General features: G+C 39.3%; 2 protein-coding genes across 2 annotated transcripts in view; one reads left to right on the forward strand and one right to left on the reverse strand.

Annotated features, from left to right (window-relative positions):
• The window catches only part of ACAD11 (acyl-CoA dehydrogenase family member 11), a 32,875-nt gene that overhangs the window by 11,040 nt on the left and 9,172 nt on the right, over window positions 1–12,663 (forward strand). Inside the window, exons 10-13 of the mRNA XM_068405428.1 lie at window positions 961–1,038; window positions 1,420–1,558; window positions 1,671–1,778; window positions 3,374–3,472. Of these exons, the coding sequence (XP_068261529.1) occupies window positions 961–1,038; window positions 1,420–1,558; window positions 1,671–1,778; window positions 3,374–3,472 (424 nt within the window). The remainder of the gene's footprint in view (window positions 1–960; window positions 1,039–1,419; window positions 1,559–1,670; window positions 1,779–3,373; window positions 3,473–12,663) is intronic.
• Window positions 5,517–10,479, reverse strand: ACKR4 (atypical chemokine receptor 4). The gene is given in 2 exon segments (XM_068405429.1): window positions 5,517–7,490; window positions 10,403–10,479. Coding segments are annotated over 2 exon segments (1,158 nt in total). The 3' UTR covers window positions 5,517–6,409.

Here is a 12,663-nt window from a genome sequence, read left to right on the forward strand (position 1 = left end):
CCTCAAAGATTTATGAATGCATCTGCCTATCACAAGGAAGGGTTGAAAGCAGAAACTCTTGATATGCAAAGTTTCTTAACAGTCTGTCTGTAATTAGTTTTGGATTGTCCAAGGAAGCCTTCCAATAATTAAAGTACTTGCTTTAAAAACAAACGAACCACATAGAACCATGCAAGTTTTGCAGATGTGTAGAGTTGTGCTTGTAAGTTATTTCTGATAACAGGGATTGTGAATCAGGACTTGTCAGTTCTACTTTGGAATTTGTCTTATTGTGTGAGTTTCAGAAGAGGGTGCTACTTTTATTCTTTCTAAAACTAGTTCTGGGCCAGCTTTGCAGTGCTGTGCCTCACTAAAACATGCTTGTGAAAATACTAGGATTACTGAATACGCAGCTTTACTTAGTGCTAATCGCTGGTGCTCAGAATGACTGCTTACATAATCTGTTAAGGAATTATTTTGACAGGAAAAAAAAGTATTCTTTGTGGTTTTTTTCTCGGTTAAAAAAAGATTAACTGGCTTATGTATCTGAATGTTGTGATGGGATACTTGAATCTTAAGTCCATACATCAGGCTTTTATTTGTTGTTTTATGTTTGGGTTCATGCCTTTTGCGTGTACTGTTGGTAACAGTTGCTTGTATCATCAGAAAACACTGACTTTCTACTGTCATCATCACCACATACTTCAAACCACCCCAAACCAGTTCCCTGTATGAAATAAGGTACTGATTGGGGTCATCTCCATGACGCATTTAAAATCTTGCAAGATGAGTAGATTGCAGTTTGATTTTTCAATTATATTTTTAATTTTATAATACAACCAACTATATAATAAAAACCTGTGTTGAATATTTTTGTATTGGTTTCTTGGGGTGTCGGACTGGAAAAGACACCATATTATTACTTGTGTATGTTAAATATGTTCTTAATTTAAACAGCATCTTTTTAATTGTTTCTCTCAGGAAATAATAAAATACTATGCTGGACATGGAAATACTGAGGAAAAATGGAAGAAACCACCACTGCTTGAGAGACTGAAGGTATGGGATAGTAAATATTCTTGAGCACTCTAGCAGTAAAAGGAACAGGCACTGACATAGACTGTAAGAACATTTGGCGTATCCTGCTGGAGAAGTTACTCTGCATGGAAAGAAACAGTGTGAGGAACAGTGAAAGGAAAGGAAGAAGGAAGTGTGCAAAAGGAGATGAGATATGAATGAGAGAGGAGAAAAGCAAAAGTGAGTTCTGTGAGGGGTATGTCTGAACTTTAAGTCAAAGTCTGTACCTATTGAAAATAGCCATTGAAAAAGGCATCAGATATATTGGACAGTATGTTAGGCAGGAAGGAAGAAAATGGGCAGCAAGCCAGAATGTAATTTTTTTTTTTTAAGATTTATTGCTAATGTTGATTCTTTCAACAGGAAATGGCCAAAGCAGAAGGTCTGTGGAACCTTTTTCTCCCAGATGTCAGTGGTCTCAGCCAGCTTGACTATGCGCTAATAGCTGAGGAGACAGGGAAATGCTTCTTTGCTCCTGAGGTTTTCAACTGTCATGCACCAGGTTAGCAACCCTGTCCCGTAACTACCACACTGAGAGCATTAAAAAGTTGGGCATCTTACACCTTACGAGTTGTGTGTCTCAAGAAGTAAACATGACTGCTGATTTCTTACAGACACTGGAAACATGGAGGTCCTGCACATGTATGGGACTGAAGAGCAAAAGAAAGAGTGGCTGGAGCCTCTCCTAGAAGGGAAGATTAGTTCTTGCTTCTGCATGTCAGGTAAATTTTTCTCCAGAAGGAGGTTAGAGGCAATTTGCAGAAATTTCACATATGCAAAACGTACAAAACTACAAATTATTATGTGTTAATGAATTAATACAGAAATTTCCACTGTATCTGTGGATGTGTTTGAATATGAAATAATCTATGAGGTGTGAATGCAAAGTGAAGCATCCTTGCTGCCCTTCCCTGATAGTTACCATTTTTCGTTGTTACAGTAACTAGTATTTGATTTCCATATATTTTCAGTTTATTTTTAGTACTAGGAAAATACATTTTATTGTACCAAACAGGTTTACAATAGAACTTACCCTTTTTTGTAATGTGCTTTGGGGTTCTCTAGAAGCATACAATTAGGTACAAGTACGATTATTGTGATTGAAGTTGTGTAGTTTTGCAGTATGTGGTAGGTGGAGGTTTTAAGACATAGCCTGAAGATAACTTGCAAAACATACTATGTACTTGCTTTGTGTCTGTCGCTCAGCATTGTTTTCATTTTTGCTCTTGAAAGCTTGTAGCATTCAGCACCTGAGGAAGACCTGGCTGTTGATTTAGGAAGGTAGCTTTTGAACATGAGATGTCAAAATCTTGATCTTCCAGTGTCAGCAGGAGTTCAGAGAACTCAGTTTTGCAGAGCTGGACCCTTTGCAAATTCTCTTTCACTGTGCTCACCAAGAGGAAAGAGATGCTTTTGCTTTAAAGAAGATGGCCTATAAAAGAGGTTAAGGGTGAAAGGAGAGAGGAAGAATCTGTCCTGTTCCAAACAATAATTGATGACATTTTGTTGGCAACTGCTTTGTGTAACCTATTTCATAAACCATCACAAAAGTAGTTTAAATCTCTCGATTTTCACTTGAGAAGAGCCTAGGGGAAAAAAAGGCTGAGGAGAGATATGACTATAAGTACATTGGAAGGGGGAAGGATTTAAAAACATCAGGGAAGGAAGAAGGCTGTTGGCTATAGAGAGCAGTCTGATCCCAGAAGAAGTAAATTTAGCTCTCAGGCTGAGAAAGTTGGGGCTGTTCAGCCTGGAGAAGAGAAGGCTCCGAGGAGACCTTCTAGCAGCCTTCCAGTACCTGAAGGGGGCCTACAGAAAGCAGGAGAGGGACTTTTTACAAGGGCATGGAGTGATAGGATGAGGGGGAGTGGTTTTATACTGAAAGATGGTAGATTTAGATTAGATATTAGGAAGAAATTCTTTACTGTGAGGGTGGTGAGACACTGGAACAGGTTGCCCAGAGAAGCTGTGGATGTCCCCTCCCTGGCAGTGTTCAAGGCCAGACTGGATGAGGCTTTGAGCAACCTGGTCTAGAGGAAAGGTGTCCCTGCCTGTGGCAGGGGGGTTGGAACTAGATGATCTTTAAGGTCCCTTCCAACTGAAACCGTTCTATGATTCTGAACTGGCTATGAATAACAGGCTTTTAGAAAATGGAAAGCCTTTGACTGCCAACAAAGCGAGGTTCTGAAAACAGCTTTTCTCCTGGGAGCAAGACAGTGTTACTGTCAATAGAGTGTATCTAGATCCCTATATTTGTGGTGTAGTACTACCTGTATATTTAATCCAGTGGTTTGTTTTGGTTTTTTGTTTAACACAGAACCTGATGTGGCTTCAAGTGATGCCACCAACATGCAATGCAGCATTGAGCGAGATGGAAAGAGTTATGTGATCAATGGCAAGAAGTGGTGGAGCAGTGGTAAGTACGGAAACCTAAATAAGAATGGCTAAGTCTAAAATTATTTCCAAGAACTGAAGAAACAAAAATATTTATGCTCTGTTTCTGAGCTGGAAAATTGTCTCTTCTTGGGTAAAAACAATAGAATGTAAAACAACAGAAACAGCTGAATTGAGCTTTTGTTCTATGAAGCAAAGTCCAAGACTCAAATCGAATTTGGGGTTTTGGGCCCTTTTTGGAACCTCTGAATTTCATTCACAGAATGAATGCAACTAGTGTTCTTTAAACGTTACCTCTTTCCATCAGGTAACTTATACGTTAGTGGCCATAGTCTTTAAACTTTGTTTTTATGAAGCTGTCTTTGGCAACTTGTGTGTGAGATTTGAGTATACTGTGTAGTTACAGTAAAATTTGTCTGCTTTTTAAACTAGCCTATGATACCGTCGGACTGACTTTTACAGGTGATTTTCTTATACTTCCCAGAAAAAACAATGGATTGCACTGTAAGTGGCAAATGTCCCTGCTACTGTAGTACTGTTACTTTTTTACCAAAACATGTATGACAGCAACTTGAAAATCATCATTCCCTGGGAGTTTGAAAACCATCTAAATAAACCGAGTTGCTAACTGGCGTGAAACTTTAATGTTTCATTTACGTACCTGTGAGTGTGGCAGCTACCTATGGATACCTGCTTATGCGATACCTAGACTCACCAGAAGATAGGGCTCTCTTGCTTTTCTAGTAATGCAAAGCTGGTGGCAAAAGGAGGCAGAGTGTCTTGTCTCTTGACCTGAGAGTGTCACTTAACTGCTGGCTGCTACCTTTGCTCTGGGTCACCGTCTCCTAATTGTGCATTGCAGTTCCTAAGGAAGTAATAGGAAGTTTGCAGGTCACACACACAAAATGTTATTCATCAAATTAGTTAAGTGAATTATAAAAAGGAGAATAAACATGAGAAAGTAAGCATGATTTGGTTTGTCTTATTTATAATAAAAATACTTAGGACAGTCCGAGTTGCATGAAGACAGATGTGCCAAAGGCGCTGCAATTTCAAGAAGTTTGAGAAACACATACATGCCCCTCTGCCTTAGTCAGAGTCTCCTTTTCTGCCTCTACCCCTTTTGGGGTATTTTTTCATTTGGTTTGGTTGTTGGTTTGTTTGTTTGTTTTTTTCATTTTTACTCTGAGTGGGACATTAGGCCCTTGGATGTTTGGGAATTCCAGAAGTCTGACAGCCTGGTTGGAATGTTACTCTAGGTGCAACCACTCTGTGTTTCTGAAGACAAATCGTAAATCATACATGCAAGGAGTCAGTTGCTTCGTGGAAGAACTGGAGTTTCTTACCGTGCTCTGCACAGTAAATCCAGTATGGCTTAAACATGTCACATTTATGGTGTATGTTTAGACCATCTGTCAAGCACTTCTGACTTATCCGTTCACGCTCTAGTATTTCTCACAATACTGGGCAGAAATTCTGTAAGCTTTTGTCATCCAAACAGAGAGAAGCAGCTTGTGTCTTGTTTATGCTACTGTTGTTTCTTTGTCTGTCATTTTAGAGTTTTTTCTTCCAGTCCATAATTGTGTAACTAGGAACAGTGTCTAAAAATGAGAGATTCTTGTTGGCTTTCATAAGCCATAGATTAGGCGTTTCCTCAGAGCCCATGGGATGTTTGAAGGCAGGGACAGTATGCTGTAATACCACTTTGTGCATTTTGAAAGCTAATACGTCAATAAGTTTGACATGCTTCCAGAGAGTCACGGAAAACTGCTGTTTTCCCGGAATCCTCACCAGCAGCGTGGCAGGGGACAGCTTTGGTACCTCTCCGTGGAAAAACTAAATCCCACCGACCATGAGCTCTATAGGGAATCAGAACCTCTGTCATTCGTCATGCAAGCCCTCTGGCATTTGCTGGTTGATAAATGCCTATGATGACAGATATCAAAACCTACTAAAACAAAGCAAACATAAAAATATGAATAAATTACAGCCAGTGCACTTTTTGGATTCATTGATTTTATTGTATCTCCATATATTTTAGCAGATATAGTTATTGCATTGTTTGACTCATGTTACAAATTCTGACTAGAAATTCCAGGCCATGTATCTGAAGATTAACTTAACTTTTTCGTACATTTCTGCTAATGCTTTGACTGCACTACTTTGGCATTTACATTTGACATGACATTTACAGAGATCTAGAATGTGCCTCCCATAGGGCGCTGGGCTTGTTGAAGTTTAGGGTGAGCAGAAAAGGTGAGGTGAAAGGTCATTTTTGGTAGTTACAGAGAAGGAGTTACTGGGTTTTGTGGAGGATGTTGGTGTTGCTATAGATATTTGGAAACACATAGAGAATGGCTTTTTTCCCCTCCTCTCTCTCTATCAATTCTGAGCCATGAACTGATACCTCATTTCAAGCTGCAAGGGTATCTGTCTATAGAATGATAGCTGAGGAGAAAAATGGAACTGACTTATTAGGCAAATGTTCTAATGTTTTACAAAATAGTTGGAGAAACATGAGATTATTAACTTTTGGTACAAAAGTTCCTGTACTGCTGTTTTATTGCTGATGGGTTCTTCTTCTGTTTTAATTAGATGTTTAGGCATGTACAGATTGTTCATTACATAGCTATTTAATTGCCTAGTACTGTGACACTTTTAATTTTAAATCTTGGGGTCTTTTTAGGTGTTTGGGTTTTGTTGTGGTTTTTTGGGGTTTGTTTTTCTTCTTAGTAGATATCTCTAGGTGTTTCTAGGAATTTCAGTATTTAGCTCTTGCCTGTTGCTTAATTTTGATCAACATGTTCCACTTTGAACTGCACTGTAGTGTCTTGGCTAGTCTGCAGGTTCAGAAGTTCTTCTGAAAGTTGACTTGCAGAGAAACAGCTGCTGAAACAATACCCCCAGAATCAGTAAATAATTCCCTTGGTTATATAAGATAATGAAAGTAGTGGAAAGTCTATATAGTGAAACTAGTTGTTTCTTCAGTATGGTCTTCATAATTCATAGAGATTTCTTCAGGTCTTCCGTTCTGTTGTTGTCTTCTCCAGTATCCATAATTTTTTGCGATTCTCATAATATGCATTTTAAAAGAGGCACCCAGAAAGGCATAGAGAAGAGGGTTCAGGCAGGTGTGAAACAAAGCTATGCTCTTGGTGACCTGGAGTGCAACGTCTATGGTTTTACTTGCATCACAGTCAGTAATCAACATGTAGATGATATCTATGGCTCGCCAGAACTTAACAATGTTGTAAGGTAGCTGGGTAATAATGAAAGTAGCCACTACTGCCAGCAGAACTATGAAAGGTCTAGACTTTTTAGCATTCGTAGATCTAAAGATCGCTCGAGCAGTAGCTGAATAGCAGATCAGCATTACTAGGAAAGGAAGCAGAAATTCCAGGATAATTTCCAGGATTTGAATGGTTGCTTTTAAGAGTGTTTCCATGTTCATTGGAAATACAGGAAGGCATTCATTCCTGTCGTTGTGTTTCTTGACTTGATTAAATATCAGTTCAGGGGTGCTGAGGAAAACGGCAGACAGCCAAACGCAGATGCAGGTAACACTGCAGTGTTTACCAATTCTTCTGTGACCGCGGGATTCAGAGGTGGCCCTGTATCTGTCCACACTGATACAGGCCAGGAACAGCATGCTAGAGCTGAAATTCATGGTGTACAGAGAAGAAGTGAGCTTGCACATTGAGTTTCCAAGTTCCCATCCCTGCACTGCATTTGCAGCCCAGAAAGGGAGTGTAAAGAGCAAGAGCAAATCAGCAATGGCTAGGTGCATGATGTACACATCCGTCTTAGTCTTCGGTTTCTTGCAATAGGCGTAAATTGCGACCACTAATGAATTTCCAGCGACTCCAACAGTGAAAGCCAATGCATAGAACACAGGGAGGAATAATTTACTGAAATTCCTCACATCACTTTTTTCACAGAGAAGCTCATATGTATTGTAATCTATAACAGAGTTGTGATCATCCTCCTCGTCCTCAATCCAGTAATCAGTTGAGTTATTCATATCCCAGCCCATGGCAAAGCTACAAGACACAAGGAAAGGGGGGAGAAGAGAACACTAAAGAAATAATACTGGTTTTAAGTTTTAACATTTCTGTTGAAACCTAAAACCCTTGCTCAGGGTTGCTTATATGTCTCAAGTATAAAGAAGTTAGATATTGAGAAAACATTCAGAAATAATCAAAGCAGAACTAGACAGTGATGGAGGCAGAACAGACTGCCTCAAATTCTCACATGAAAAGGAGTAACTGACTACATCCATGTGTGCAATGCAAAGTAAAATGGATTCAATTGAAATGCCTTCATTAACCTTAGCATTGAGATTGCAAGATGCTTGGAGTGCACCTCACTGGTTTCCACATTTCAGCTGAGGAGCCATCATTGCTTAAACTGCTCTGACTCAGTTATGTCTGGCAATATTCCATTGCAAAATAAATTTGCCTGTAGCTTTATAGGTAGGGTTACACCTTCCTCTCTACAGCCTCTGCAAAGCAAAGGAGTACCAGTTGAAGGCTGTAAATGCTATTACAATAGAGTGGGTAAAGAATACGAACAGATTAAAGCTGAGAGGCAAGCAGTAGTATTCTGTGCCTACTATCGTGGCAAATTTGGGAAGTGAGTATAATACAGGGGGAGTATGCTTGCTTGTTTCTCAGGCACACATACACATGCCCATTACATAAAGCACAGCAGGAGAGTCAGTTGCTGAACAGTGGTGGAACAGGCTTAGTTTAGTCTCCATCCCACACAGTGAGCTATGCCCACGTGGAATTTCTTACAGAATCAAATTGCTGCGGGTACACTGCATCTCACAGCTGGAGACTTCTCAGGATGTTATGACGGAAAGGAATGTTGTCACATACAAAACTGCCCACAAGTACCCAAACAGCTCAGAAGCTCTGCTGTTTTTTCAAGTACTGTCTCATGACAGATTTACTCCGTAAACACTCAGGCTCTATTCTCACTGTCAGTTTAAGGTTGAAGTTTCAGTGTTCGTATCTTCAGACTGTGTCTTAAGCAAGTCATGTCCTACAGTATTTTCTTCTTTTCCTGTAATTGTGTTCATTGACTAATTTGCTGAAATTCTTTCTATGGTAAACGACAGTCCTGCAGTGCCCTGTTTTCTTGGAATAAATGGGATTAAGATTTCTTAGCAGCAGTAGCAAAAAGTAGATGAGAATGAAAAACAGATCCCCCTTTCTCATCATCTGCAGTGTTTCAGAATTTGAGGCCAACGTTACTGAAAGCAGATTCTTATCTGATATTCTACCTCAGAGCTTTTTCAAGCTTGAAAACACTCTGAATACCATTTCTGGTTTTTAGACAAGGGTTTAAATGAAGGATTGCCAAACCTTTATTAGCAACAGTATTCTTAAAATTTTTTTTCCAATGTATTCTGTCTACCAGGAAAAATAAGTTACTGATTGATCTCATTTTCAGGGATGCAGATGAATTAAATAGAAAGAAATTAATAATTTCTATTTTTGCTTGATTTTGTTTTTTTCAGTGAATCTGCTATCTAATTTTTTTTTAGAAGTGTGTTAGAAATTAACTATTTGGTTTGGCTTCATTCTTAATGACTTTGGATTATTTTGTTAATATTTCAAAACACTTCCCATTAAACCTTAGACTATGATTACTCTTCTTTTAAGTCTTGTAATCTGTCATTTACTGTTGTCTAAATGAGGTGTACAGAATGGAAAAATACAGTAATTCTTTTTATTAGTTCGGCAAGGGATGTCTATTATGTGCCTAACAAGCTGTGTTAGCAGAATTTTTCAGCAGGGGTAATCTTTTGCAGCTTTATAGTACTTTGAAGAGAGACTCAGACATCAGCAGCAAATGTATCATCTCTCTTTTTTTTTATTTTTTTTTTTTTTTTTAGTAGAAGACAAACTGCTGCAGGGAGAGTTTAATCCACTTAGCCAAGATTAGAAGAAAATTAAAAGTTGAACTGAAAAGATTTGGTTGTGATCTAAAACGCTTATTACAGAGCCCATCTGGGAAGGCTTAATCAAATTGGATCACTGGCAAATTTGCTTGAAAGCAAAACAATAAACATTTCAGGGCAAACTTCAAGAAGCCTGTGTATCACAAAGCGGTTTGGCTGTGACAAGGAACATGCTCTGCTGCCTGATACGCTTTTGGCTAACCTGAGTTCTTGACGGAAGCAAAGTTATCTAAAATGCAACAGTTGATGCTTCTCCCTTAAAAACACAGTTATGTTTTGGCTAACATACCTATTCATATTTGTCATTCCTGTTAATGTTGTTTCTCAGGCACACATACACGTGCCCATTACATAAAGAAGAGCAGTCCCGTGGGAGTCAGGTGCTGAACAGTGGTGGAACAGCCTTAGTTTAGTCTCCATCCCACACAACCAGCCGCCTTATGCCCACGTGGGATTTTTTACAGAATCAAATTGCTGTGGGTACACTGCATCTCACAGCTGGAGGCTTCTCAGGGTGTTACGGCAGAAAGGAATCTTATCACATACAAAACTGCCCACAAGTTACCCAACCAGTTCAGAACCTCAGCTGTTTTTTCAAGTACTGTTTTCTAGGAGGTATATTAATAGATATATTAATAGGCAGCTTTGCATGTTTTCTTGCAGAATTATTCCAGCCTTCCATTTCGATGCAAATTTAGTGTTTCTGTGTGTTTAAACTTGACATGGGATTGTATGAATACATGTTGAATGAAGTTAATATCCCAGTTTAAACAGACAGATTTTTTCTTTAATGAATTAAGCAGTATTCTGCTCTTCTACTGAACAAATCTAATTTTAAGACTGGAAATGAGCATGTGCCTTAGTGAAATTACGTCCCTCTGTAAAGCCAACTTAACTAAGAGTAAGCCTAGCTCTTCTCTATGTAAATAAGATTAATATAGCACACTTAATATACAGAGCAGTAAATATTAAAACAAAACTAACCTTTTGTCAGCAGACTAGTAGCAGGTACTGCAATGGAGATGGGCTTCAGTGAAATGATCTGAATTGGTCTGACACATTGCATTTTGTCTTCAAGCACCACACCCTCATCTGGAAGTCAGTTGCACTTTCATTTTGATTTGCCAGTTTAAAAAAAAAAATAAATAAAAATCCTGCTTTCCTGGAAACTCTTCTCATGTTGAACACGTACATTTCCTATATTACTCCTTGTTCCAGACAGAATGTGAGTCTTCTTCGGAAGGTCAAGACTCTTACTATTTCTCTATTGTTGTTGGTTGTTTTATTCCTGAAAGTCCAATGTTTTTTTTACATAATTAAAAGGCTTTTATGAAATCACAGATTTAAAATTTGAAATGGAGAGAAAGAGGAGGAGGTCTGTCTAGGACAAGAGTTACCTGTAGGGCGTCACTATATTCTTTTCTCAGGACACTACTGTGCGTTTGATGGCTGCCTATATAAGGTTTTAAGGGATCCTTATATCCCCTTTTTAAGTAGCTTTTTAGGGGATACAATAGAAAGATGAGTTTGCATTTTGTAAGATGGGGAAGGTTGCTCTTTCAGTATGTGATATTGAACAAAACCAGAAGGATGATAGGGAAAAGATATGAAAGCATGTGGTAAATTGTCAACCAGAGTATAAGCAGAGAGTTCTGCACCCTGGGGGAGAGTTCTCAGGGACTTGAATGTTACCAGTCAGACTCATAAACAAGTTAGAGTTTGATAATATTTCTACAGAAACTGCAAGCCAGGCAGATATTGTAGAATAAAAATAGAAAGTTGCTATTCCATCCCTGAGGTTTCTTCCCCTTTAGCGTGCTGTCTGCATTATAAAGAGTCAATATGTTTACAGGAAAGGGAAGATGGAGAAGTTCTGCAGTTTACATGCAGACATTAGTATTTCTGCACTGAGGTATGGACTTACCTGTGCTAAGATATCCTAAAATGACTGGATCTTGCTTAAATTTCCACAGTCTCTACAGCTTCAAATTGGTCTCTTGTGCAAGAGTACCTTGTGCAGAGTGTCAGGAGCCTTCCATGATCTTCTAGAGCTTTTAATTTTGTTTGAATTATCCTGTATCCTGTAGCAGTCTAATGAGTTTCAGTAAATGCAATATTGATGCCAAACAACAGAGAGAGATTTTGAGCAGACCAGAGGTCAGGTTGTGGTTTTTGGCACACTGGCTAAACTGACACACCTGCCATGGCTGGATTAGCCATCTGTCTGTGCCTCAAGTGTTTTGGAATATGTGAAAGGAAAGGTTTTTCAAAATGGGCAGCTAAGAGAAAGAAAAATGGGATGGGAGTGGAGTTGGAGTCTAGAAAAGTGTGCTGCAATATTTGTACATATTTCTGCAATGTTTCCATCTTGAGTTATCACAGCACTTCACTGGTGTTCTTCACAGTGGCAAGTAAGACATTTGGGTTGGTTCCAGCATGTCTGCTTCTTGTAAGTCGTGTTGTTGCTTAGAGGCCTGAGCTGTATCTCTTTAAAATAAGTGAGTCTCTCAGTTCTGAATGGGCTTTGTCTCAGTATGGTCTCCAACAAGATAGAATAATCAGGGTAGAACTGAGAAAGCTCCCAGGGAAATAGCTCTGTGTGTTGCCTGTAGAAAAGCCGGTTGTGTTACCAGTGCCTAAGAGGCCCTGTGGGAAGGCAGTTCATGTAAAAATCCTGTGCTGTTTATTACAGTGCTTCAGCTGCTCGTAACTTTGCAGGGTGCAGGGAGGATAGAAACTTCCAGTCAGGGTACAGAAGTAATCCTGTCGTGTAATACTAGATTTCAGTATGGCCCTATAGACTCAAAAATAACAAACATTATTTAATATGTGAGTGCAAAATGACAACGGATCTTGCTTAATTAAGAAGCGCTTGTGGCTGTGTAAAAGTGGGGTGAAGGTGAGGAAGAAAAGTATTCCTAAATGTTGTTGAGAGCAGCTGTTCTCACTGGCACCATCTGAGGCTGTGAGCTCTAGCTGGGAATGCCTCACAGCCACATTCAGTGGCAGGACTGCGTAGCCCTTGCTGATCAGCTGCAGAACCCCAGTGTTGTCTCTGTCTTTACTGGTTGTAGCCAATTTGCTCTCAGCTACGTTATAATCTTTACCATATGTGAAGCAGATGCCCAGCAGTGTTATCTGGAGAAGATGAGATAGTGGATAGAAATTACTGCAGGCTCTTGGGGTTCCCTTTTTCTCCGTTAGAGGCTCCCCATGTTACAACAATCAATACCATGCTGCCATCC

The sequence above is a fragment of the Nyctibius grandis genome, chromosome 7 (assembly GCF_013368605.1).
Source record: "Nyctibius grandis isolate bNycGra1 chromosome 7, bNycGra1.pri, whole genome shotgun sequence".
Lineage (NCBI taxonomy): Eukaryota > Metazoa > Chordata > Aves > Nyctibiiformes > Nyctibiidae > Nyctibius > Nyctibius grandis.